The 26,026-nt window shown below is 35.4% G+C and overlaps 1 protein-coding gene across 2 annotated transcripts in view; it reads right to left on the bottom strand.

Annotated features, from left to right (window-relative positions):
* KCNQ (KCNQ potassium channel) overlaps window positions 1-17,487 on the bottom strand; it is a 78,520-nt gene extending 61,033 nt beyond the window's left edge. Inside the window, exons 1-2 of one of the 2 annotated variants that reach the window (XM_076539505.1) lie at window positions 14,453-17,487; window positions 326-881 (exon numbers count right to left, since the gene is read on the bottom strand). In XM_076539505.1, coding sequence (XP_076395620.1) covers window positions 326-881; window positions 14,453-14,759 — 863 coding nt within the window. In that variant the 5' untranslated portion in view covers window positions 14,760-17,487. The remainder of the gene's footprint in view (window positions 1-325; window positions 882-14,452) is intronic. The other variant, XM_076539509.1, reaches the window with a different exon arrangement.
* Window positions 17,488-26,026: the final 8,539 nt, after the last annotated feature.

Genomic DNA, 26,026 nt, shown 5'->3' with positions numbered 1-26,026 from the left:
AATAAAGTGTACAGATATGATTATAAACCTTCAAAAAGAACAAAAATGTATATATTTAATTCTTGACCCAAGATAAAATCAAGATATTCAACCACATGTCTCAAAGCATAAAATACATACACTTGTACCTACACCCTTATATTCCTTATTATATCAGGAACCAATAGCATTGTGACTCTAAATAAATTCTCTTCCATCGCACAAAATGTAAAACCTTCTTCAGTACAATAATTAGCAACGATCATAAATTCCGATGCAGGTGTTTATCAGAATGCATGGGAATGAAAAGTAACCGCATGAGAATAAAAAAAACCGCGATACTCACACAGTGAAATGATAGATGAAGCAGATCCATCCACCCGGGTGTTCGAGGAACACGTAGAGTCTCTCCTGGAAGGTCTTCCCTTTCTTATGATGGAACACGTATTTAGCCTTGAAGGCCTGATCGATGGGTAGATAGATAGGATAGTAAGGATCAGGCACACCGGCTTGGTTCAAACTAGGCGGTTCGACCTCGGCCGCGTTCATGTCGCTGTTCATGATATCGTCTTTGCTCTTCTTCCGGCGATATTTCCTCTTCATCGGCGTGGGCACCCTCTTGTGGTGGGCCTCGCCGAATCTGGGCGACCGGAAACGCCTGAGGAAGGTGAAACGCCGACCCGGCGACGACGGCTCGTCCATTTGCCCGCCGTTGTCCTCCGTGTCCTCCGTTTCGCTGCCGGGCGTCTTCAGGGCAGCGTCCTCGGATTCGAGACCCTGCTCGGCCACCAGCTCGTCCTCGCTGCCCTGAAGGGCAGCGTACGCGGCCGCCGCGCTCGAACGTTTTTCCGTGAGCCTAGAGCATTGGTCCTTGCTTCGTGGAAGACTCTCGTTGTTCTCACCTGGGCATTTCCAGGATATTGCGGACTTTCGCCTCGAAACACGGTGCCTCGAACGTTACCCGGTCGTAATTTAACCCTTTGCACTCGAATTTATTCTCGATTTAGAGGATTTTTCACAGTGGGCTTTTAATACTGTGGGCGCATGTATGCGGGTAGCTGTCTTTGAATATTATATATAGGAAAATTTCATCGACTTATGATTGTTAAGTGTATATTGGATGGCTCAACAAAATTCTCACCCTCTAACAAGTTGGTATGTGGTTAAGTTTATGAATTGCTATATGTGTCAACGTGTGAAATATCAGTCTGTGAAGTAGCGTATGATTTATTAGGGTGGCTCAAAAAATTCTTTTTTTCTCTCATACTATAACATATTAGTATATGGTTAGGTTTATGAATTACAGCACGCGTGTTTATTAGGTAATCTGTAAAATATTAATCTATGAAGTATTGTATATTTCATTAGGATGGTTGAATAATTCTTTATTTTGTCACTAATCTTCTCAAAATTTAGTATTTAGTGTAAAAGGATGCCCAAAGTTATGTAATAAATTAAATTAATAAAGTGCAAATGTTCATTTAATAATTTAATGATACTTTTCTTAAGTTACACTGAATTTGTTTGAAATAAGTAAAGAAAGAATTCTTATCTAGGGTTAATAATTGTTACTATTGTCTATTTCACTGTGTTTATAAAATATTTAATTCTCAATATAAAACACTGTGGATGTAGTTAAAAAATACTTATTTCAAATTGTGTTAAATCGAATGGTGAATTATTTTTCGAGTGCAAAGGGTTGTCTCGATATAAGCGAATAGTCAGGTCTGAAATTTCTGTTTGTGAGGATATTTTCTTATATCGAGACATTATTGTCGATAACTGTACCGGTTCGTCGACTAACTGCTACTTCGGTTTCACAAAAGATTCTCGTAGTATGCGTTGTTTAAATTAACTACCAACGAATATATACGTCGCAATGCTCCTATTATAGATTTTACGAAAGATATAAATTAAAACAAGTGTCGCTTCACAATAATATTAACTAAAAGTATTCTTTTAGTATTAACAAAAAGTTAAATAAGATAAAGGTTTAATAATAAGATCGAGAATAAGAATCTAATAAGAATAAGATCGACGTATATATACGAACGCAGTTAACTGGTTATTCGACTGCTCGTGTAGGATTTTAGAGAATATTGTAGAGATAAGTATATTAGAACCCCAGTATATGCGAATTGTAATTCACATCAATCGTGTTGAAACAATAATCGTTTTCAGTAGTTTCAGATTCCAATAATTAGGAACTGAAATTCCTAAAATTGTTCAATTATTCAATTATCGAATTATTAAATTGTGCAATTGTTCAATTATTCAATTATTCAGTCATTCAATCACTCAATTATTTAATTATTCAATTATTCGATTGTTCAATTGTTCAATTATTCGATTGTTCAATTGTTCAATTATTCTATTGTTCTAATATTCAATTATTCAATTATTCAATTGTTCAATTATTCAACTATTCAATTATTCAATCATTCACATCAATCTCTAAAATTCTCAAAATTTCCAAATTCTTCAATTTTCAATTTTCAAGTTTCCAAAGTTGCTGACTATTTAACTACTCAAATTCTCTAAGTCCACAAAACTGAAATGAAGCAGGTGCTTCGTCAATAATAAAAATCATATTCCCCAATTGATCCAACTTGTACAAAGTTGTACAAACATATGAAAATAATAAATGTTAAGAACTAAAAGTTGGAAATTAATATTCCATTGCATTTTTATTTTACCTATATGTAGTACATACATATATGTATAAAATTACTGTTTTACAGTAAGTGCTCTAAATTTGAAATACAAATTCGAATTCGTGAGAGACCCGATCCGCAAACTACTGTTAAAATAAACTTTAAAAACGGCCATTCGATCGCTTCCGTAGTTTCCGAGTTAAAAATCTGCAATCGACGTTCACAAAACGATCGTAGTTTCGTTCACAGCATCGAGTAGGTTTTTCAAGCGGATCGGCATTTCCTTCGAACTGTATCAACGATACGTCGCAAAGCGGAACTCCATTCACGACAAGCTAACGACACGATGTCTCTCTGTGTCATGGTATATTGGCAGCTTGATGCGGTTTATGTGGTCTGAATTTTGCAACACAAGAAAACGCCGAATTGCTGGGCAAACGAGCTCTGAAGTTTCAGGTTTATCGATCGAGATGCTTCAAGATGAAAGTTGCGGTTCAAACATTTCCTCGCAGTGTGGAGTTTTGATACGTTAACTTTATTAACCCTTGGAAATCGATTATTATATCGTTGCAAACTCAACGTTTATTACAACTAATAATAACTAGTAATTTTTACACTGATCTTCCTTTTTCATATTTTTATTTTTTTTGCTGATCTTTGTTTTTACGAAAAATATTTTTCTTGTAAATTTTTTTTAATATGAAGAAAGTTTCGATTTTTATATCAAAATTATGAGTGATTTAGTTAAATTCCTAGTTAATAAATTGCAAAATTTATTAATTTGACTTTTTTAATATCTGTGAGAACTTTTTGGAAAAATAAAAAATTGATGTGATTATTTTTGTGCAAACGAAGCATTGCATGTATTAATTTTTATCGAATAAATTTGTATGTTAAAAATAAAGTGTATTTATTTATTACCGAGGTATATTAATTTTGTATGGAAATAAGAAATTGTACATTAATTTTCCATGAAGACAAGGAATTAATATATACATTAATTTTTTATAAAGACAAACAATTAGTGTCTCCATTAATTTACTATCGAGATGAAGAATTGATGTGCATATTAAGATTGTATGGAGATAAAGAACTAACGTGTGTATTAATTATTTACCCAGACAGAAAACTAATGTGCATATTAACTTTTCATTCGGACAACGAATTAATGTCTATAGCAATTTTTGATGCAGATAAAGTAATCTTTTATTAAGAATTACTGTGTATATTAATTTGTGAGTTACATAATAATTTATTAAAATTGAAAAAGACAATTACTATTGTAATAATAGTGCATTAATTTTCATTTGTGTAATTATAAAATATTGTGGTGGTCCATAAAGAAGACATCTGACCAACTATTTTTTATTAATAATTTTTTTTTGTAAACATTCAATATTTTATTTAAATTCTAACTTACTTAAAAATTAAAAGAAATGTACACTGAATAATTATTTTATAAAGAAATCTTCAAATTTTTACAATTAAAGACAAATTTTACATTTTCATGTGTTTAATAAAAAAAAACCCTTACTTTAATTTTCTTTACAAACTTTATTTATAAAATAATTTCACATTAAAATACAAAAAATTTATAATCTTTAATAAGAGAACTGTTTTGAAAATAATAATCTACACTCTTGCTAAATAAATTGCAAAATATTCCAAGTATAAAAGATACCAATTTAAAAAAGAATTAATAAAAGAAAATTTTTCAATCAGTAAAAGATTATTTTTGAAAGTTGGAGTCTGCAAGCAATATTGTAAAGTGACTAGTTCGAACAACTAGGAAACTTGTGTTTTCATACTTTTTTAATCAATAGATATCCTTCGAAGGTAACCGGAAATCCTTTGTACCGTGTCCTTTGTGTATTCAACTCGTCAGTTCGAAATTGGATCTAACTTTAGGCTACAAGACACTCTTTGTTTTTCAAACTTGACACTCGTATGACTTTGTACCTTCATTTTTTCATCTAAACTTTCAAATATTTTTGTAGTCATTTTTATTTATTGAATCTGATCAAATGCTCATGTGTACAGGGTATCTGATTTAAATTAAATGTATGAAATGTGTTAATTGAATGAGTTTATTGAAGTTGGGGAAGTTTTGTACAAGGGAGCTTAAATGGTTTCAGAATATTTTTATCACAAAAATTTCAACTTTTCTAAATTTCCTAAATTTTCTAAGTTTTTCTACTTTTTCAAATTTCCTAAATTTTCTAAATTTTCCAACTGTTCCAAATTTCCCAAATTTTCTAAATTTCCAAATCCCCAAATTATTAAATTTTTAATCTCTCACATTCTCAATTCTCCAAATTTCCACTTCAAACGTTCAAATCCTCAAAGTTCTAAATTTTCCAATCCTCCAATTTTAAAATTTCTGAATTTTACAAATTTCCTAAATTTTCAAGTCATCAAATTTTCTAAATTCTCGAATTATCTAATCATTGAATTCTAAAAATCAGCACTCAAATTCTGAACCATCCAAATTCCTGAACTCGCAATTTTCTTTCTTACGTCGTCACTTTCCCAGGAGAAGTCATATTTCTCCCCTGCAGAAGTTCAGCGAGGCCGAAACTTTTTTGCAATTTAAATGTAATAGTTGCAAGATGTTACGAGACTCCTTTCAAAATATGCACCAATTAGGCCCGGAATTTTACGCGTTTCACGAGCAGTTTACGGTTTCGATCGTAGCTAGTAGAACGAAAACGAAGGGAAAGAAGCAAAAAACTGCTGTTCCTAATTACAATAGAACGTCAGGGGGGAAGATTTATTACAAGGTACGTGCGATTCAAAGGGCAAACGAGCAAGGAAATTAGACGAGGAATCGATCGGACTGGTTCCAGCGATAAATAGACGAGCCTGTTTGTCGAACAGGAATTATTCAAATATTTGACCAGCCGAAAGCTGGCCTTTGCAATTTCAACTATAACGATGGAAAGCTCGTGTTACGTTTGCGTGTGTAAAATCATGTGAATCGAATCACTTTTGTACAAAAAAATTCCTTCTGTCAATTACATCAGAGATAAACTTTGTTGCCATAACGAATCTGGGTCTTGACCTACCTTTTTAACCCCTTATACAATTTATTTGCCGGATGCGGCAGTCAGAGCTAATGTTAACCTCTTAGGCACGACTTATATTGGAACAAAGTTTTTGATGATTAAATTACAATTTCTTCCAAAGATGTACTTTAACCTTGATAATTTACTTTTTTAGAAAATTCACAAAACATATTCCCTAGATCTCAATATCCCTAGATTCCAATATTCCACATATCCCACATGTCCCACATATCCCACATATCCCACATATCCCACATATCCCACATATCCCACATATCCCACATATCCCACATATCCCACATATTCCACATATCCCAATATCACACATGTCCCAATATCCCACATGTCCCAATATCCCACATGTCCCAATATCCCACATGTCCCAATATCCCACATGTCCCAAATCCCACACATACCAAATCCCACATATCCTAAATCTCACACATATCAAATCCCACATATCCCAAATCCCATATATCCCAAATCCCACATATTCCAAATTCCACATATCCCAAATTCTACATATCCCAAATCCCACGCACACCAAATCCTACACATACCAAATCCCACACATCCCAAATCCCACATATCCCAAATCCCACATATCCCAAATTCCACATATCCCAAATTCTACATATCCCAAATCCCACGCACACCAAATCCCACACATACCAAATCCCACACATCCCAAATCCCACATATCCCAAATCCCACATATCCCAAATCCCACATATCCCAAATCCCACATATCCCAAATCCCACATATCCCAAATCCTACATATCCCAAATCCCACATATCCCAAATCCCACATATCCCAAATTGCATACATACCAAATCCCACACATACCAAATCCCACACATACCAAATCCCACACATACCAAATCCCATATATTCCAAACCCTACATACCCCAAATTCCACGTATCCCAAATACCACATGTTCCAATATCCCACATATCCCAATATTCCACGTATCCCAATATCCCACATATCCCAATATCCCACATATCCCAATATCCCACATATCCCAATATCCCACATATCCCAATATCCCACATATCCCAATATCCCACATATCCCAATATCCCACATATCCCAATATCCCACATATCCCAATATCCCACATATCCCAATATCCCACATATCCCAATATCCCACATATCCCAATATCCCACATATCCCAATATCCCACATATCCCAATATCCCACATATCCCAATATCCCACATATCCCAATATCCCACATATCCCAATATCCCACATATCCCAATATCCCACATATCCCAATATCCCACATATCCCAATATCCCACATATCCCAATATCCCACATATCCCAATATCCCACATATCCCATATCCCTAAATCCCCAATTTGACATATCCTAAAATCCCTAGATTACAATATTCCCAAGTGACCAAGTTTCGAAAAATTCCTAAAAACGTGTAAGTGGCTTTTCTTTTCGTCCTCAGTCGCGATATTGTACCTAGCCAGTACAGATTTGCTTTCGACCGTACACACGCCACACCGATAAATTGCCTCGAAATTATCTGCACGCTCATCGCCGCTGCTTCCTCTCTTTCTCCGTACATCAGCTGGTCTTATATCGTACAGATAAATTCCAACGATTACGTGCAATTTCCCCGGGACATTAACGAACGAAGAATCGGAAGTTCGAGAACCTATAGCGAGCCGCGAGATATTCATCGAGAACCACCCTTCGACAATCGAAGAAAGCATCGAGAGATGAACAAAACAGTAAAAAAGGCAGGAGAAAAAACGAAGAAATAATACAACCAGCCATTTCGCGTTTCGCCGATATTCTTCGGTCGACGTTGTTGTTCGCCGTTATTTCGTAACCCAAATTCTTTCGAGATGTTCGATAACTTTTTATCTTTCTCTTTTTCGTTTAAGGACTCGATATCGCGCACAATGAAGAGATTGTTATACGATGAATTCTCTGTAATGCGCTGTATCTTTTATCGCTGATTTATTGCCGTTATGCGAGCTGACCTATTTTTCGGGCTTTTCTTGACGGAATGCCTGGCGCGACTAACTAACTGAATTCCGTTTCGGTTCGTTTTCGCCCTTTGTGCAATTTATTCGGATGCGTTGCGTAATTATTCGTAGTTACGATATTATTATGATGTCTGTAATTAACAAAATATTCTCTGGTAAGGCATCATTTTTCCAGTCAATAAGTTCTGTCTTTTAACAATGTTTCACGTCCTCGTAAATTTGCTCAAATACGGGAGATCTTTACCTAGACACTTTTTAACAATCAGCCAGTTATAAAATCTCATGAGATAATTCGTGTCGAGCGATATTCACTGTGCTAACACTGATATACGTTGACAGATAAGCGGTTAGCCTACACAGGAACACGTCGAGCAATCTCGTTACTTCAATTGATGCTCAGAAATATAGCCACCAGTGCCGCGTACGTGGTCGATAATCGAATCTCTCGACCATTTTCATTGTCCTCGTTATGCCGTCGACTAAATAGAAAAACCACCCTCTTCACGGGTCCACGAATACCGCAACCTGCTTTCGTACTGTGGTCAGCTAGCAAAAACGGAAAACAAACAAGAAATTTCGTCGATGCTCCTCTTCGAAATACATACATAAGACTATAAGGTTATTGCGGTATTGTCATAAATGAAAAAATCTAAAACTTCCAACTTGACAGTATAAGTATTAAAAAGGTACGTAATAACGCGAATAAGTGTGGCTTGATTTTTTTTTTTTAACTTTTCACATAAAAGCATATTAGAGATGCAACGTGAAAAAAAGAACGTCGAAGCTTTTCCACAGTTTTCAGAGTTGGTGAAGTTTACCAAACAACTTTGCATTCGCTTAAAAGTGTTTTTGACAGTGCAAACGACCTCCTTCATGTTTTACAATAACCATGATTTTATAAGAAACTTCGCTGCAATATTTATGCAGCGAGGAATAAATAATTTGTTATAGGTATGCATGTATGAGGTAGGCACATAAAATAATAATGATGCTTTATCTATCACAAGATAGGATCGATTGGAAATAATTGGTGTATTAATACATATTTAATGGAGTATCAAATACGTATGTGACAATATAATGACTTTAAGTACTTAGGGAAATGACCTTCGAGCTTGACCTTCGGAATATTAATTTTATTTGTATTTTTTGTTCTCACAATCATATGAGAGCTTTGGGAGTACTGTAAAGAAGTAGTATAAACAAGTATGAAAATTTGAAGACTCGAAAGCTGTAGAATTGGACAATTTGGAAGTACAAGAATGTGATACTTGGAAGATTGGAAAGTTGTAAAATTGAAATATTGCAAAATTAGCAAACTTGGGTATCTAAAAGTTGAGTACTTGCAAAAGTAGGAAGTTCATGAATTTTCAAATTGAAAAATTGGAAGCTCGCAAAACTACAACTTGAAAAATTGAAAATTTACAAAATTTGTAAATTTGGATATCTAAAATTTGAAAACTTGTAAAAGTAGAAAATTGAAAAATTACAAAACTTGTAAAATTGGATATCTAAAACTTAAAAACTAGAAAAATTAAAAAACTAAAAAACTATGAAACTCAAACTCAAATTGTAAAAGTAGAAAATTGAAAAATTACAAAACTTGTAAAATTGGATATCTAAAACTTAAAAACTAGAAAAATTAAAAAACCAAAAAACTATGAAACTCAAACTCAAAACGCCAAAATTGTAAGATTTACAAAACTGAAAGTTCAAGACCAAGAAACTTCACAATTTCCCCAATTAAAAATCGTATTCCGTACCACTTGATTAAAAAAAAGTTCCCAAATTACGAAATCTTCTCAAAGCAAATTAAACGTTCAGAATACAAAAACGTTTAACAACGAAATTAAACGCGCATTCCAGGATACACTCGCGAGGGAAAAACGTGGCAGCATCGTGTAAGAGAATGATGAAAGAAATGTTGAGAAGGCATTTGTAAATATTCAAAGCGGTCATCTGCGTATTCTCATGGCATTGGCCTGAGCTTGTATCCTACATCAAAATGAATTACAGAGACCAGGTCTGCAAAGGTCAATGGCGTCCATACTCGTAATCGATAATACAGTAATTACGTTCTAATCTAGATTATATCCTCCCAAAAATGCTCTGCACTATCCTTCATGTTCTCGGCGTCGAAACTTCACCCATTAAGGATCATCCGGTGATCTAACACAATTTATGCATGTTACAACCCTCTAACCTTCGCTTAACTGAAACAACTTCTCAGACAGAGAAAAAGAAATGTAACAAAAAATTACTTGAGAATTCAAAATTGAAAATTTTTAATAATTTAATAAATTGTAATAATATAGACTGTAATAAAATTATAATAAATAACGTTTCTATAACAAATATAAATAATTTAATATTTTAATAATTTCATCTAACAAATAAATTCAAACGAACATATGTGACATACATGTTTAAATAAATTAAAAAGAATAGTTCACCGATTATTAAATTTATTGAATTTTCTTTAGTGATTATTTATAACAACACAAAAATATGTTACACTATTTTATATTTAAACAAAAATTTAATTAAAACTGACGTATTATTTTATATGTGGATGTACGAAAATTCTTGTATAAACACAAAATATCTACACAGGTAAAGTTCAAAGAGTTAAAATTTAAAGTAGGTTCTTAAACCGAGGCGAAATTTTAATATCAACTTTGCATCCCCAACTTTTCGCTTTTATTTAACGAACTCATTTAATGAAAATCCTACATGGTCAAGAGCTTTTTCTGTTAGCCAACTAGTTATTAACATGATTAAAATATAATTAGTAAAAATTTCATTTGGGGTGGGTTTGCGGAAAAAGTATTAAAGAGGGGTTGTATATGGGCCTCCCTGATTTAAATTTTGTACGAAAAGGGTAGTAAAAATTTGTAACAAAATTGTTAATAATTGAAAAGAAGTTAAGATTAGGTCAAATAAAAAATAATTTGTTAGAAATGTAACACGCAGTCCTCAACGACGCAAGAAGATAAACAAAGAATTGCAGGGTATAATACAATAAAGATCCTGTCGTGTAGAAAGTTACTCGGCAAACGGAAGTCTTATGGAATAAGGCAACTTTGCGAGAACCAAGGGATACGAATAATTCAAGTTCCAAAGCATCAGCTGCAGCCCAGTTCCTTCAGAGTCCGACATCTTTAGAAATGGTTTCTCGAATCTTCGCGAAGTGACATAATTGTACTCTAGTATGAAACAGGCGAATCCGCGTAAGACTGCATTACCGGAGTATGATTATCCAATCTTAATAACGGTCGAAAGTTGCTTTCTTCTGTTTCTCGTAATAATGTGACGAAGTTATATCGATTTGTAGAGGATCAGGATCATCTATGTAAAATCCTTGTATATCTGGTGTTCTTCATTGTTAAGTATAATAATTACTAAATTATGGAGGTTTATGTAAAAATATGTAAAGTATGACACGATACATATGTAGAAAACATATGTGCAGAAAATATGAAGATTTCTACGTTACTAAAATTTGATATTTAAAAATTTGCAAATTCTACAATATCGACGTTCTTAATTTCACAAATTTCATAAATTATCTGCATCTTAAAATATTCCTAGATCTTCAAATTTCTGGAGCTTAAGTTCTTTCGATTCTCAAACCATACATTCAAAATTTCTAGAACGAAAATCCCTAGATCCATAAATTTCCTAGACACAGTAAATTCCCAGATCCAAGAATTCCCTAGATCTCTAAATCTTTGGGGTCTATATCGCTATATTCAAAATCCCTACATCAAAAAATTTTCTAGACTCAGAAAATCCTAAGATTGAAAATTTCCCTAGATCTCCAAATTCTCGGTGTCCAAATTCTTATTTCCAAAATCCCTAGATAGAAGAATTCCCTAAATTCTGAAAGTCCCTAAATCTCAAAACTCCTAGATCTCTAAATCTTTGGGGTCCAAAATCCATATACCTAAAATCCCTAGATCGAAAAATTCCGTAGATTATTCAAATCCCTAAATCTCAAAATTCCTTAGATCTCTAAATCTTTGGAGTCCAAATCCCTAGATCAAAAAATTCATTAGATTCAGAAAATTCCTGAATCTAAAAATTCCCTAAATCTCTAAATCTTCGGGGTCTAAATCTCTACATCCAAAATTTCAAGATTGAAAAATTCCCTAGATCTATAGGGAATATCAAAATAAAAAATACCTAAAATAAAAAATCCCTATATTTCAATTCCTCGAAAATTCCTTGATTTCCAAATCCATGACTACCAAATTCCTAGATTTTCAGGGATCCAAATGTGTCTATTATTAAATACAAAAAATGTCATTTTCTTCCCTTCTTGCATTTCTTATAACAAAATCACGAAATTGCATCGAAATTGATCAGTCAACAATAATCATCGACCAGATTTCTCGACGCTGCCTTACATTCGATCAAATATTGATGCAGATAGAGAAGACAGGCAAAGGTATGCACCGTGATCGCGTTTATTTTCATAAACGGAACTATAGAGTTCTTCGTATTGATTTTTTCTAATGCCATTTCAGATAATCGGGTTGCTACCTTAATGATATGACCGGGAAAAATCGTGGGACACATTTAGTAAGTTAATATGCGCTATAAGCCTGGTTTCCAATTTTAAAACTGGCATGGGAGATACAGGAACTACAGCAACAATAATACGAGTTGTAATAGAAATTGTTCATAGTGAAAGAAGCTACAGCAACAATAAGGGAAATTGTAGTAGCAACAGAAATCAGAGAAGTGAAGATGGAAATTATAATAGTAACTACAATAATCCCTCGTATCGGTTGATATTTGATCATTAGTTATGCGCAGTGGTGCATCATGAAAGGGGTAAAGGTATATGTCTGTTAATTAGTGCAGAGTCCATTGCAATTATACGTAGTTAATACTGGCTCATATTATTACAATATTTGGAAAATACACTACTAATTTAATCAACCAAATCTTTGGCTCGATTTCTGCAGTCTTCGTTCATCTCTGTATCGGATTATACATAAATAATATAGTCCAATGTTACTCGATATAAAATATCGCAATTTAATCGCAATGTATGAGTTAAAATTTCGACGAAATAATTGTACATAATAAACCTTTCGCTAATATCGATAATATTGAATGGCCGACATAAATTGGTAACGCAGTATATCAACGAACAGTACGACTGTTGTATCAATTTCAAGCGTGAAATGTCATGAAAATGTCTATAATCATAAACCCTTCACTAATTCGGTTAATACAAAATGGCTGCCTCTCAATTATCGCAAACAATGATCGATTCCGAAATGTACGAAATCTGATACAATTTAAATAAAACGTTGCGTTTATGGTGGGTTAATTTAAAGATTGAAATTTCATAAAACTGACCATTCGAAATTTTAACTAATATTCTTGATAAAAAAACAAGTGACCTTTCAATCAAACAGTAATGGGTAGATAAATGTAGCTTAGCTGCGTCCATTAGGAAACATTCATTTTTCAGTCGGTTATTCAGCCCACAATGGTTTTTTGTATTATATGTATAATAAATGATATCGACGATTTTCACGTGGCGATATAATGTGTGGGGATATATTTCGTGGGGATGCAATGTGTGACGATGAATCGAGAGGCAATACTAACACGTGGTGATATAACGAGAGGGAATATTAACATGTGGCGATATAACGCGTGGAAGTATTAACATGTGGCGATATAATCCGTGGAAGTATTAGCACGTGGCGATATAATGCGTGGAAGTATTAACACGTGGCGATATAACGCGTGGAAGTATTAACATATGGCGATATAACGCGTGGAAGTATTAACATATGGCGATATAACGCGTGGAAGTATTGATATATGGTGATATAACGCGTGGAAGTATTAACATGTGCCGATATAACGTGTGGAAGTATTAATATATGCCGATATAACGCGTGGAAGTATTAACATGTGGCGATATAACGCGTGGTGATATGACGCGTGGAAATATTATCACGTGGCGATATAATGCGTAGAAATATGAACGCGTGGCTATATAATGCGTGATAATATTAACGCGTGGTAATATTAACGCGTGGTAATATTAACGCGTGGCAATATAACGCGTGGCAATATTAACACGTGGTAATATTAACGCGTTGTAATATTAACGCGTGGCAATATAACGCGTGGTAATATTAACGCGTTGTAATATTAACGCGTGGTAATATTAACGCGTGGTAATATTAACGCGTTATAATATTAACGCGTGGCAATATAACGCGTGGCAATATTAACACGTGGTAATATTAACGCGTTGTAATATTAACGCGTGGCAATATAACGCGTGGTGATATTAACGCGTTGTAATATTAACGCGTGACAATATAACGCGTGGAAATATTAGCGCATAGCGATATAATACATGTCAATAATAACATACGTATAGTGATATAACCTTTAACAATATTACCGCGTAGTAATATGAGTGACCATATACCTCCAACAAAATATAATGCAATATATCCCATGTCAATATAACATCTGACCTCCAGATTTTACAAAGTGTAAAACCGACTCGTATCCCACCCTAATTCTTCCAAACCCGATGCAAACCTATAATTCCAAAGAAACATGTCTCTCATCCCCTACAATCTCCCATACATAGTTCAACAACCATAAGCTTCCTACAACCCTCACGAGCAGTCGAAACCTCACACGAGTACGTCGTACGAAACCGCCTCGACGATATAGCGAGCCAAGTATACCTGTATGCGTGCACTTTTTATGATTCTGATGACCTTGGCAGTTAACATGATGCTCCTGACAGTGATAACTGGAATGATACGGTTGTCGTTGCTGTTGATGCTGGCTGATCGGCGATTTGAGCACGCTGAGTACCAGGTCCTCGTGGGACGGCACGATCCTCGTCAGCTGCCGACTTTGTCTGAATAAGGTCTCCTGTTCGCCACGGTTCATCCTGCATCCAAGTCGTCTACGTTGCAAATAAAATCCCGGATACCATTCGTGTCTCCCTCGACCCGGACCGCTACCTAGCATGACAGCGTGCAGCATCCCGAGGTTGTCTTCCTGTCCGAGCTCCACCAGCTTCCGTTCAAGTGTCGAACGACCGACCGGTTGTCCCTTCTGTCCATGGTCGTCCGAGGTCTACCAACTCGATGCACTTCTGACCTTCTTTCACCAAAACTACCACAGATTTATCAAACTACACTCGATCACCGCACAGGGACTTCACTTAGGTTATGGAACACCTTCTGGGTGTTTAGCACTAGGGACTTCAGTTGCGGAACTGGGTGTTTGTTTAGCACTAGGGACTGAACACCTTCCGGGAATGTGGGATAGGTCTAGATTTATCTTAATTTGGGTCTCTCGGATTCAGATGTCTTTGTCTTTGGGTTCAGATGTGTTTATGTGGGGCACTGGATTTGATGAGCACATGCACCTGGATTTCACCTTGATTCCATCTTGATTTAACCTTGATTCGACCTTATACTTGCGTATTTACGACGATGGGGTAGGATAACTTAATTCCGAGATGATCAGTCTGGATTTGCCTGGGGTCAGTTTATAATGATCTCTTCTGGGTTATAATTTCTGGTAGCGATTCACTTTGATTCTCGACACTTTTGCACCGATGGGGTCTATTCCGAGGTAACCTGGATTTAATTCGAATTATAGTTCAGAATGGTCTCTTCAAGATTTGATGAGTTCGATGATCTTGACTCTAGTGAACCACTTTAACTCCTGAAGACCACCTTTACTCTAGTGAGCCACTTAAGAACTCTGACTCTTATGGATCACCTTGGTTCCCAATTCTTTTATGCAGCGAGGATGAAGGTCATTAACGAAATTACAAGGTGGTGATCTTTTGATTGTATTAGTTGATGCTTGTAAACCGCTCGTTCCTTTAACCAAAGGCAAACATTGACGGTGCAGCACTGATCATCTTATTTGATCTATCTTGATCTTCGATTCTTTTGAATTTGCAAGGATGAAGAGGTCAGGAAGATTAACAATGTAATCATCTAATCATCAAGTTGGCCCAATTTGTGGCATTCATAACTTTGCATGAATTAGGGTCTTTGCACTCTGAATGAGGATGAAGAGATTTGGATCATGTGTTAATACACAGTGAACCAAAGAAATCATTTCGACCTTGTCGATCTTCGTAAACTTGATGTTCCCCCAATAAAAAAAGATGAAATTACAATTTTTTTTTTTAATTTTTATTAAGTGACCTGAGGTTCAGATCACCTCGATCATCTGACTTAACTCTAGGTGTCTTTTGAAAAAGAATTATTTCAAAGTTTGACAATTCAGATCACGTCCATTCAAACCCATAGTTCCAAATCAATTTAATCGAATTCTCTTCACAGCGTATTATACTTTTCCCGACTACTCGAAGAGAAAACTTCAGAGTTCAAACTCGAGGATCTTATTTGCTCCCATTTCTACAAAAGAGATCAATTTCCTTTTTGTACTTCGAATTAATACCAGGTAATCTACTTAGAAATAACTTGCAAACTCGAGAATCAATTTCTGATGGACTTTATTGCTGAAGACAAGGAAAAGGTTTATCCTCGACTTTGTTAGATTTAACGGATCTCTGATATCTGGTGTCGATCGGACTCCGAGTTCAAAGCGTTTCAAGATGGTCCTCAAATGGAGTACTTTTATCGCAGAAAGAAATTTTCAGGCTCCTTTTTCTCGCAGCTCGTTACCAGCTTCTTGTGCTCCCTCGGGAACGATGACTCCACTATTTAACCGCAGATTCTTCACAGTTTTCAAGTTTCCGAAAACCAAGACTTTCTCTAATCTCTGTAAATTGGCCCTGAAGAGACTCACCTGGAGACTCTTTTAAACGGATTACACCTCTTGCTTTCCCTCAACAACCTGAACGACCAGATTGGCATTCTCGAAGGATCCTGGCTCTCGACTATCCCAACAGCCAGCATTCGATCCTCCAGACTATCGATACCGATCCCTTGGGTCCTCAGCCTGTTCTTCAACTAGGTGTATCAGACTGGGAGTACGTTTTCGTGTACTCCGTTCATGTGTCTCAAACCACTTGCAGCTTCAGAAATACCCTCCGTGCATTTTGAGAAGGTACCCGCTTCGCGCCAGATTGGAAAGAGGTTCCGTTCAGGATCACTCGTCAATTCCTTAACCGCGGTCCTGAGGTGGGCCACACACCTCCCTCCACAATTTCGCGAAGAAGGCTCATACTCTCCCTTCGCGGAATCCACGCTGAAGAGACTCCGTATCGATTCGTGCAGAGAGCTCCTTTCACGAAGAGGATTGCCCCGAACTTGACGAGATTCGCCGGTGACCCGTTCATTCTTCCCCCATGATGGACCGAGACGCGGACCCACCGGAGGATTTAAGGATACCTTTTGGACCCCGTATCAATTATCCCCGTCAGCCGTGTTTCACGGACGGGATTACGCTTTATGGAGCTGGCAGTCTCACCTCGGCCCGATAAAATTTTAATTGAAAGCTCCCGCGGGTCTCTCGCCAGCCCCGTTTGACATTTAAGATCCGCTGCAGCTCCTGGACGTCTAAATGCGGAGATTCGATTTCGACCGTTTGACGCACTTTGCACATTTACTTCTTCGGAGAGGATGAGGACGTCGGAGATGAGGATGACGCACGAAAAGTCACTGCAGGAAGATTCACTGGGAGAAGTAAACAGGAAGTTTGATCCTAGTCACTTTGTTCACTCACTTAGCAGGAAGCACTGGGAGGTTCGTTCGCTGAGGAGGTGTTTTATTTTGGAGATTCGTGTAATTTTAGCGGGGGAGGATCACGAGGTCGCGTGGTGGAGGTCGAATACGCGTAATGTGCTCAGGACGACATCCCGCAACCAACTGTGGCTCTTGGCCACCCCGTAGTTCCGCCACCCACCGCAACCCCGAAGAGGGGTGACTTGGCGCTTGCCTCCACGCCGCGCACCCCCACAACAACCAGAAGAAATGTTTTCGTCTGGTTAACCCCCTTGGCGCGAACCGTACACGCGTTACGTGCACGGATTATTTTCTCCCTTCTGTTTCTTCGGGATTTATGAAGGATGTGATCCATCAATTTTTATATATGAGCTACCGCGCTTTTGGGGTTGTTTTGCTTTTTAAGATGATGATTTTGAATGAGTGAAAGGATGTTCAGGATGTAAGGTAAAGGATGTAAGGTTTTATAGATTTGTGAATTTTTGGATTTGCAAGTTTGTGAATTTATAAATGTAGAAGTTCGTCTGCTTGTTTTGTAAATTTGGACATTTGTAATTTTATAAGTCCGCACATGTACAATTCCAAATTTTAATATTTTTAAATATATATTTATATATATTTACTTTAATTTACTACAGCTTCTATTGATTTTGCTTTTATTAAATTATATTAATATTAAGCTCGTTACATCAAGAAAAAAATATACTTTCCGCGTTTAAAACGTCATCGCTAGATTGCCGATGCAAATGCGCATTTTTCATATTTCATATTTTGCATATTTTATACAAACGACAGTAAGTAAATATATTATGACGTATCGATTTCCTTATTATACAGGTTTTGTCAGCAATAATTTATGAATAATGAATTACGATGCATGATACGTCAATATTATGACTGTCGCATATTATAGTAAATATATTCACGGAATATCGTTCGATACAATTTGAATTCAGTAATAGAAACGGGAAGCATAAGGTTGATTGTAACGAACCAGGACATTGTTACGTAACAATGTAATTAACGCAAATCACTTCAATAAAATGTAATTTCATTGTTATAATTGAAATACAATTTCAATGTTATAAATACAATTTTATGATTTTGCGTTCGATATCGTTTATCTCGATATTACTTAATTTATCTTGATATTATTTAAACTTCAATTATTAATAAAAATTTGATGCAGTAATTTTATTTTCAAGCTTATAAGTGCATTATCGTATTTTTACCTCTTTGTGTAAAAATTAATCCCATAAAAATCAGAACTCCCTCAAAATGTTGATTCTAACGTTAAAATAAATTATTTTCGCTCTAAAATAAAATACTGTATATTTTGAATAATTGCATTTTTTGAATTTCGTATTTTGAATTATATTCCAATATTTTCAACATTCAAAATGTTTCACTCTTCAACAAAACTCTAATCGAATGCACCATTCACATAATTCCACCCTTCTCAAAAGACGATGTTAAGACATTCCCAAGCATTGACACGTGCAATTTTTTCAATTCCATCCTTCTTTTTATTCATTAGCTAGGATTATCTGAAATTCCCAGAGGAACCAATGCCGGCACCGCACGCACTTTCTTCCACACATATTTCCCTTTCGACGATCGTAAGGGAATTTATCGCGATCCGAGAAGGGTTGCGGGACACTTTAAGGATTCCATGGGGAGCCATCGATCGTTTATTCAGCGACAGAAAAGAATTTTTGATCCTATGACCAGAAGTATGATCGTGAGGGTCGATATTTAGAGACGTGCAAAGGTAAGAAGCGTTTCATCGAATAACCATAAAAACACCCCGAAAAGTACTTACCGATATCGTGTCTTCGTTACCCTATGAACATCAACTGCGAATTTGCGATAAAATTTATGGCTGTGTTGAAGTAGGGTGAATTATAGCTTTTGGGAATTGTGGGAGTCTCTTTTGTGGTGGCTGGTTATTCTTTGGAAAGATCGGTATTATATAATTATGGGTGGTATTGTATTTGTTATGGGGGAGGGTTGGTTGTGTGTGAAAAGGCGCTTGAAGATGGGAAAATTGGAAATTTTTTAATTTGGAAATCTGGAAATTTAGTAATTTGTAAATTTGGGGATTTGGGAATTTGAAAATTTGAAAATTTGGGGATATAGGAATTTGTGAATGTGTAAATTTGGGGAGGTAGAAATTTGGAAATGCGAGAATTTCAAGATTTGTAAATTTGGGGAGGTGAAAATTTGGAAATGTGAGAATTTCGAAGCTTGCAAATTTGGGGAGGTGGAAATTTCGAAATGTGAGAATTTCAAAGCTTGCAAATTTGGAAATGTGAGAATTTCGAAGCTTGCAAATTTGGGGAGATGGAAATTTGGAAATGTGAGAATTTGGAAGCTTGCAAATTTGGGGAGGTGGAAATTTGGAAATGTAAGAATTTCAAAGCTTGCAAATTTGGAAATGTGAGAATTTCGAAACTTGCAAATTTGGGGAGGTGGAAATTTGGAAATGTGAGAATTTGGAAGCTTGCAAATTTGGGGAAGTAGAAATTTGAAAATGCGAGAATTTCGAAGCTTGCAAATTTGGGGAGGTGGAAATTTGGAAATGTGAGAATTTCGAAACTTGCAAATTTGGGGAGGTAGAAATTTGAAAATGCGAGAATTTCGAAGCTTGCAAATTTGGGGAGGTGGAAATTTCGAAATGTGAGAATTTCAAAGCTTGCAAATTTGAAAATGCGAGAATTTCGAAGCTTGCAATTTTGCGGAGGTAGAAATTTGGAAATGCGAGAATTTCGAAGCTTGCAAATTTGGGGAGGTAAAAATTTGGAAATGCGAGAATTTCGAAGCTTGCAAATTTACGGAGGTGGAAATTTGGAAATGTGAGAATTTCAAAGCTTGCAAATTTTGGAAGGTAAAAATTTGGAAATGTGAGAATTTCGAAGCTTGTAAATTTGGGGAGGTAGAAATTTATAAATTTGAAAATTTATGAATCAATCCATAAATCTAAATCTCCCTTCCATAAATCTGTAATTCCCTAAATTTGCAAATCTACACAGAACCTAAAGAAATGCGTCCGCAACACAAAAAGATAAATGAAAAGATAGCACGTAAATCCAGAGAGAAGAAAACTGCAAAGGAAATAGTTGTTCCAATTTTTCAGAACATAGCATGTACTCCTTTCGATTATCCTCATGGAAAGGAAGACCCAACCCAATAAGAACGATCAAATTTCCGCCTGTTCGATCGAGTTATCTCTCTCGATAAATAGCGTTCAATGTTTTTCATTTTACCGTTCATTCGCTATCGACCACCCGAGGGATTGTATTGCATATTTAATAAATTTAATTAACCTGTCTCATAAGTTAATAAAACTTTCCTCATCTGCATTGGATCGTATCGGAAATCTCGTCCAAGGAACAAACAGGGTTCATCGATAATAAGTTGCATCTAAATACACTGTTTTGTAATGGGATTGTATAAACTAGTCTTTGGTTTCTTTAGTCTCGTACGTGTTAATATCTTATTTTAAGAATTGAAGAATTGATAGTTAATTTAATTGAGAAGCTCAGAACGTCAAGAATTGACAAATTAAAAGATGGATGGTATTGAAAAGTGAAGTAATGGAAAAATTAAAAAATGAAATGCTGGCAATATTGAAAAATTGAAAAGTCAGATGATTCAATAATTGACAAATTGTATAGTCGAGTAATTGAAAAATTAAGCAATTGAGTAATTGAAAAATTGAAAAAGTGGAAACTGGAATAACTGAAAAATTGAATAATTGAAAAATTGAAAAATTGAGTAATTGACAAATTGAATTATTGACAAATTGAGTAATTGACAAATTGAATCATTGACAAATTGAGTAATTGACAAATTGAATCATTGACAAATTGAGTAATTGACAAATTGAATCATTGACAAATTGAGTAATTGACAAATTGAATCATTGACAAACTGAATATTTGACGAATTGAATATTTGAAAAATTGAATATTTGACGAATTGAATAATTGACGAATTGAATAATTGACGAATTGAATAATTGGCGAATTGAAAAATTAAAAAATTGAAAAATTGGAAACTTGAAAAATTAAAAAATTGAAAATTCGAAAATTTGAAAACTTGAACATTCGAAAACTCGAAAAATTGAGAACTTGAAAACTTGAAAAATTGAAGATGTAGCAACTTAAAAGCTCAAGAACTTCAAAGTTCAAAAATGTTGACTCTTCAAGTAGTTACAAAAAATTCCCATATTAATCATAATTCCCTAATCACTATCTAATTAACAGGTACACGAATGCGGGATAGGATCGCCGTAGGTTGCATTGAACCGAATATTTGAGCGCGCCGTAATGAGTAAAATGGAACAAGGCTGACACGATGCGGGTAATCGAGAAAAGGCGATTTTATCGAGACTCGAACAGCAGCGTTGTCTTGAAATAGCTGCAAGAGAAACGGAAACAAACCCCGTCGTTCGTCATTCATCCAGCAGAGCAAAGCGCGCTTAGTCTTCCGTTTTACGAAAGAACTTTCGCCGTTCACGGCAAGAGTTTCAACCGTATCGCTCGCTCGACTTCACTTTGCCCAAGCACCCCCACAAGTTTTCGCCCCGTTGACATACACCCCCGCAGCCCTGCACCACCTAACCACTTCGGTCACCACCTCTGAAATCGTTCAACCATCCTTACAACGCCGCTTCTTTCGGGATAGATAAGCACACCACGAGTCGGAACACCGAACACGCATATTTCTATGTACTCGAGACGCCGGCTATATTGTAGGAGCGAATGTACGAGGGAGCTCTGAGTTGCTAATTTATTCGCTCGACCTAAAAGATTTCGTTCTTTGATATTTGCTGGTGGACATTTAGGTTTTAAAGACACAAATGGATTTTTGTTTGAAAAGTTTTTAAGTTGTGAAGTGTTGAATTTTGGAATTTTTGAATTTTCAGATTTTTGGATGTTCAAGTTTTCAATTTTTCTCTATTTTTTAATTTTTCCAAGTTCTTCAATTTTCCTGAATTTTTCAACTTTTTCAATTTTCCTCAATTTTACAATTTTTCCAAATTCTTCAATTTTTCTCAATTTTCCAATTTTTCAGTTTTTCTGAATTTTCCATTTTTTCCAAATTCTTTAATTCTCCTGGTTTTTCCAATTTTCCAAATTTTCCAGTTTTCCTAGATTTTACAATTTTTCCCAGTTTTCCAGTTTTCCTTAATTTCACAATTTTTTCCAAATTTTCTTTGTTTGTCCAATTTCCCCAACTTCAACTTCCTAAATTTCTTAAATTCTCAAACCTTGAATTTTGGAATTTTTTCAAAACTTCATACCTTCTTCAATTTCTGAATCACTTCTGAAACTCCCTAAATCCCCGAATCTCCTAAATCTCTTCTAAAATTCCTTAAATCTCCGAATTCCTTAATTTTAAACTCCTTAGATAACAAAACAAAACGATTGTTCCTTTACCTTACATATTTCGCAAATCACATCACAAATATCTAAGAAACGTAATTGTTGCCGTGGTCAATGATTACTCCCCGGAGACTTAATCACTTCTCTACATGGCACAACCGTAAGCAGGTGTACGAGTTAATCAGAGCATAATTGCAAGAGGCTAGAGTAAATTCACAGCGCGCACAATTTCGTATGCCCACTAACGTTCTCGTTCTGCCATTGTTCTAAACTAGTTCCAACGATTATTTCTCTTAAAACATGAACACGCGAGCTCCTACTTATGTCGTATTATCCAACGTCGTAGCAGCCACAACCGTATGGAAATTAATCGATTCGAATGTGCGCCGAATTGTTATTGAAGATTATTTATAGCTGCAATTCAATTATATTACGTTGTCTCGTATGGACGGTTTCGAAACATTCGAATATCTAATTGTGTTTCATAAAAACGTCGCTAAATAACACCTGTCGTGCGTCAATTTAAACTTCTAATGAAAGTAGTTGTGGGGTTTCATGAATGTTCTTTGTACGGAGTTGCGAGTGGTCAGTTATAGCGGGAGGTGACTTAGAGAGTACATAAAGTCTAATGTTATTTGATGACATAAAGTTTCGCAAGAGAACACTTATTCTGTGTTGGGTTAAAGCTGGAAGTCTAGAAAGGAGGGCGATATAATTCTTTTGTTAATGTTTTTCGCACAAAATGGCTGACGTGCAGTTATGGAGAACAAGGACCCAGGAAGCTTCATATAAAATCTGATAATATTTGCTGAAATAAAACTATTGCAAGAGAACACTTATTCTATGTTAGGTTAAAGCTTGAAGTCTAATAAAGGTGATGACTTAATTCTTTTGTTAATGTTCTTCATACAAAATGGCTGACGCTCAGTTATGGAGAACAAGAACCCAGAAAGGTTCATATAAAATCTGATAATATTTGTTGAAATAAAACTATTGCAAGAGAACACTTATTCTATGTTTGGTTAAAGCTTGAAGTCTAGTAAAGGTGATGACTTAATTCTTTTGTTAATATTCTTCATACAAAATGGCTGACGCTCAGTTATGGAGAACAGTGACCTAAACGGTTCATACATAAAATCTAACAATATTTGTTGAACTAAAACTGTTTTAAAATATTGCTTATTTTATATCAGTTTAAAGTTTGAAGTTTAACTAAAATAAATGTGTAATGCTTTTGTTAATTTTCTCTATACAAAATGGCTGACGTGCAGTTACAGAGAACAGTGACCTACAGAAAGGTTCTTCACATAAAATTTAACAATATTTGTTGAACTAAAACTGTTCTAAAATAATGTTTATTTCATATTATTTAAAATCTTAAAGTCTACTAAAAATTGTATCATAACACTTCTAAACAAAATGGCTGGTGTTGAAACCAAAAACAAAGCAAGTGAAGTTAAATAAAATCATCTAAAACTAATGTGAAATAAAAAATATATCAGTTTAAACCTTGAAGTCCAAAAATAACTACACAATCTTCATATTAACCTATAAATCTAGAAACTTAGTCTCTCTCCGTTGAGCTACGTTACAAAATCTTAGAGATGCAAAGAAACTACGACATCCAAGTGGCCCGACAAAGGTGAGACCATGGTGTTGCAGCAGACAGATCGGTTGGAATATTGGGTCGTCACGTCGACTAGTGTAGAGTCGAAATGGCAGGGTGAAATTGGTGCAGGCATCGATGCATAAAAAGCTTCAGTCTATACAATATCTATATACGGGGTGTCCAAGGTTCTGACGATTAAACGTTTATCTCATGTACGGGGTGCTTCGTGAAGAAAGTAACTAGTTAGTATATTAATAACTAGGTAGTAAGTATGTTAGAAAACATTTCATGTTCATTCCATATATAGAAAATATTTCATATGTATATCATATACGTCTCATATATAAAAATATCTCGTATACATCTCATATACGTGTATATCTCATATGCATATCATATATAGAAAATGCCTCGAACGTATTTCATATGTGTCTCATATGTGGAGAATATTCATATATATGTCATGTGTGTATATCTCATATGCATGTCATATACACTTCATATGTAGAAAATCCCTCATCACATGTCACATATGTGTATCTCACATATGTACATTTCATATACACCTCATATGTATTATAGAAAATACCTCATACATATCTCACATATGTACATCTCAGACATGTGCATCTCACATATATCTCATATGTAGAAAATACCTCATACACATCTCACATATGTGCATCTAACATACATCTCATATGCAGAAAATACCTCATACACATCCCATATATATTTCATATACAGAAGACATACATACATATCTCATATACAAAAAGTACCTCATACATATCTCACATATGCACACCTCACACACATGTCACATACAACCCATATCTCATACATCTCATTCACAGAAAAATATAAACCCAAGGTAATAATAAACAACACATAAAATAATCTATTAATTCACCAAGCTAAAAATATACGACTCTCACAATCACACATAACAATCATATGTGATTCACATGTGAACGAATACACTTAAACCAGTTTCAAAGGCAGCGACAGAAATATCGACCAATTTTTTGGACACCCCGTATACATGTTCTTTCTCTTTTCGTTTCCTTTTTCTGCCGACGTTCCCCATTTATGCTTTCCTTGCCGACTTCCTCGTGCTTTTTCGCTTTCGAACCTGCACCCTGGCTCGACCGCTGCTCTTCTGCTATAGCGGCCGGATATCGATCCAGCCGACTCTATAAATAGAGCCGCGGGTCGTTCAGGGTATTTAGCATTTCACAACCAACTACTGGCTAACTCGCGTCATCTGCGTGCAACGAATCGCGGATCGTGACAAACGGGCGTTAAGATATTTGTGTCGGCATCCGCGGATAAACGGACGCTTGGAATACCTGCTCGCAGTAACTGCTCACTTTTATATCGCGTTTATTTTTCTGTAACGCGTTTCGACGAGAAGAGGTTTAACGGGAATTATTTTGGAAATTAGTTTTATGGGCTGGTAATGTTTAGGGTAATGGTCTGATTTATTTCTTTATTGCATAACTTTTTTTATTGTGCAATTTTTTAAAGTAGGTGGAATGTGAACAAATTTCAAAGATTTCCAAATTCTTAAAATTCCAACTTTCCAAATTTCTAAAT

Source organism: Megachile rotundata, chromosome 2 (genome assembly GCF_050947335.1).
Source record: "Megachile rotundata isolate GNS110a chromosome 2, iyMegRotu1, whole genome shotgun sequence".
NCBI classification, from domain to species: domain Eukaryota; kingdom Metazoa; phylum Arthropoda; class Insecta; order Hymenoptera; family Megachilidae; genus Megachile; species Megachile rotundata.
The sequence above is the reverse complement of the archived record's forward strand: the minus strand, read 5'-3'. Positions and strand labels throughout refer to the sequence as shown.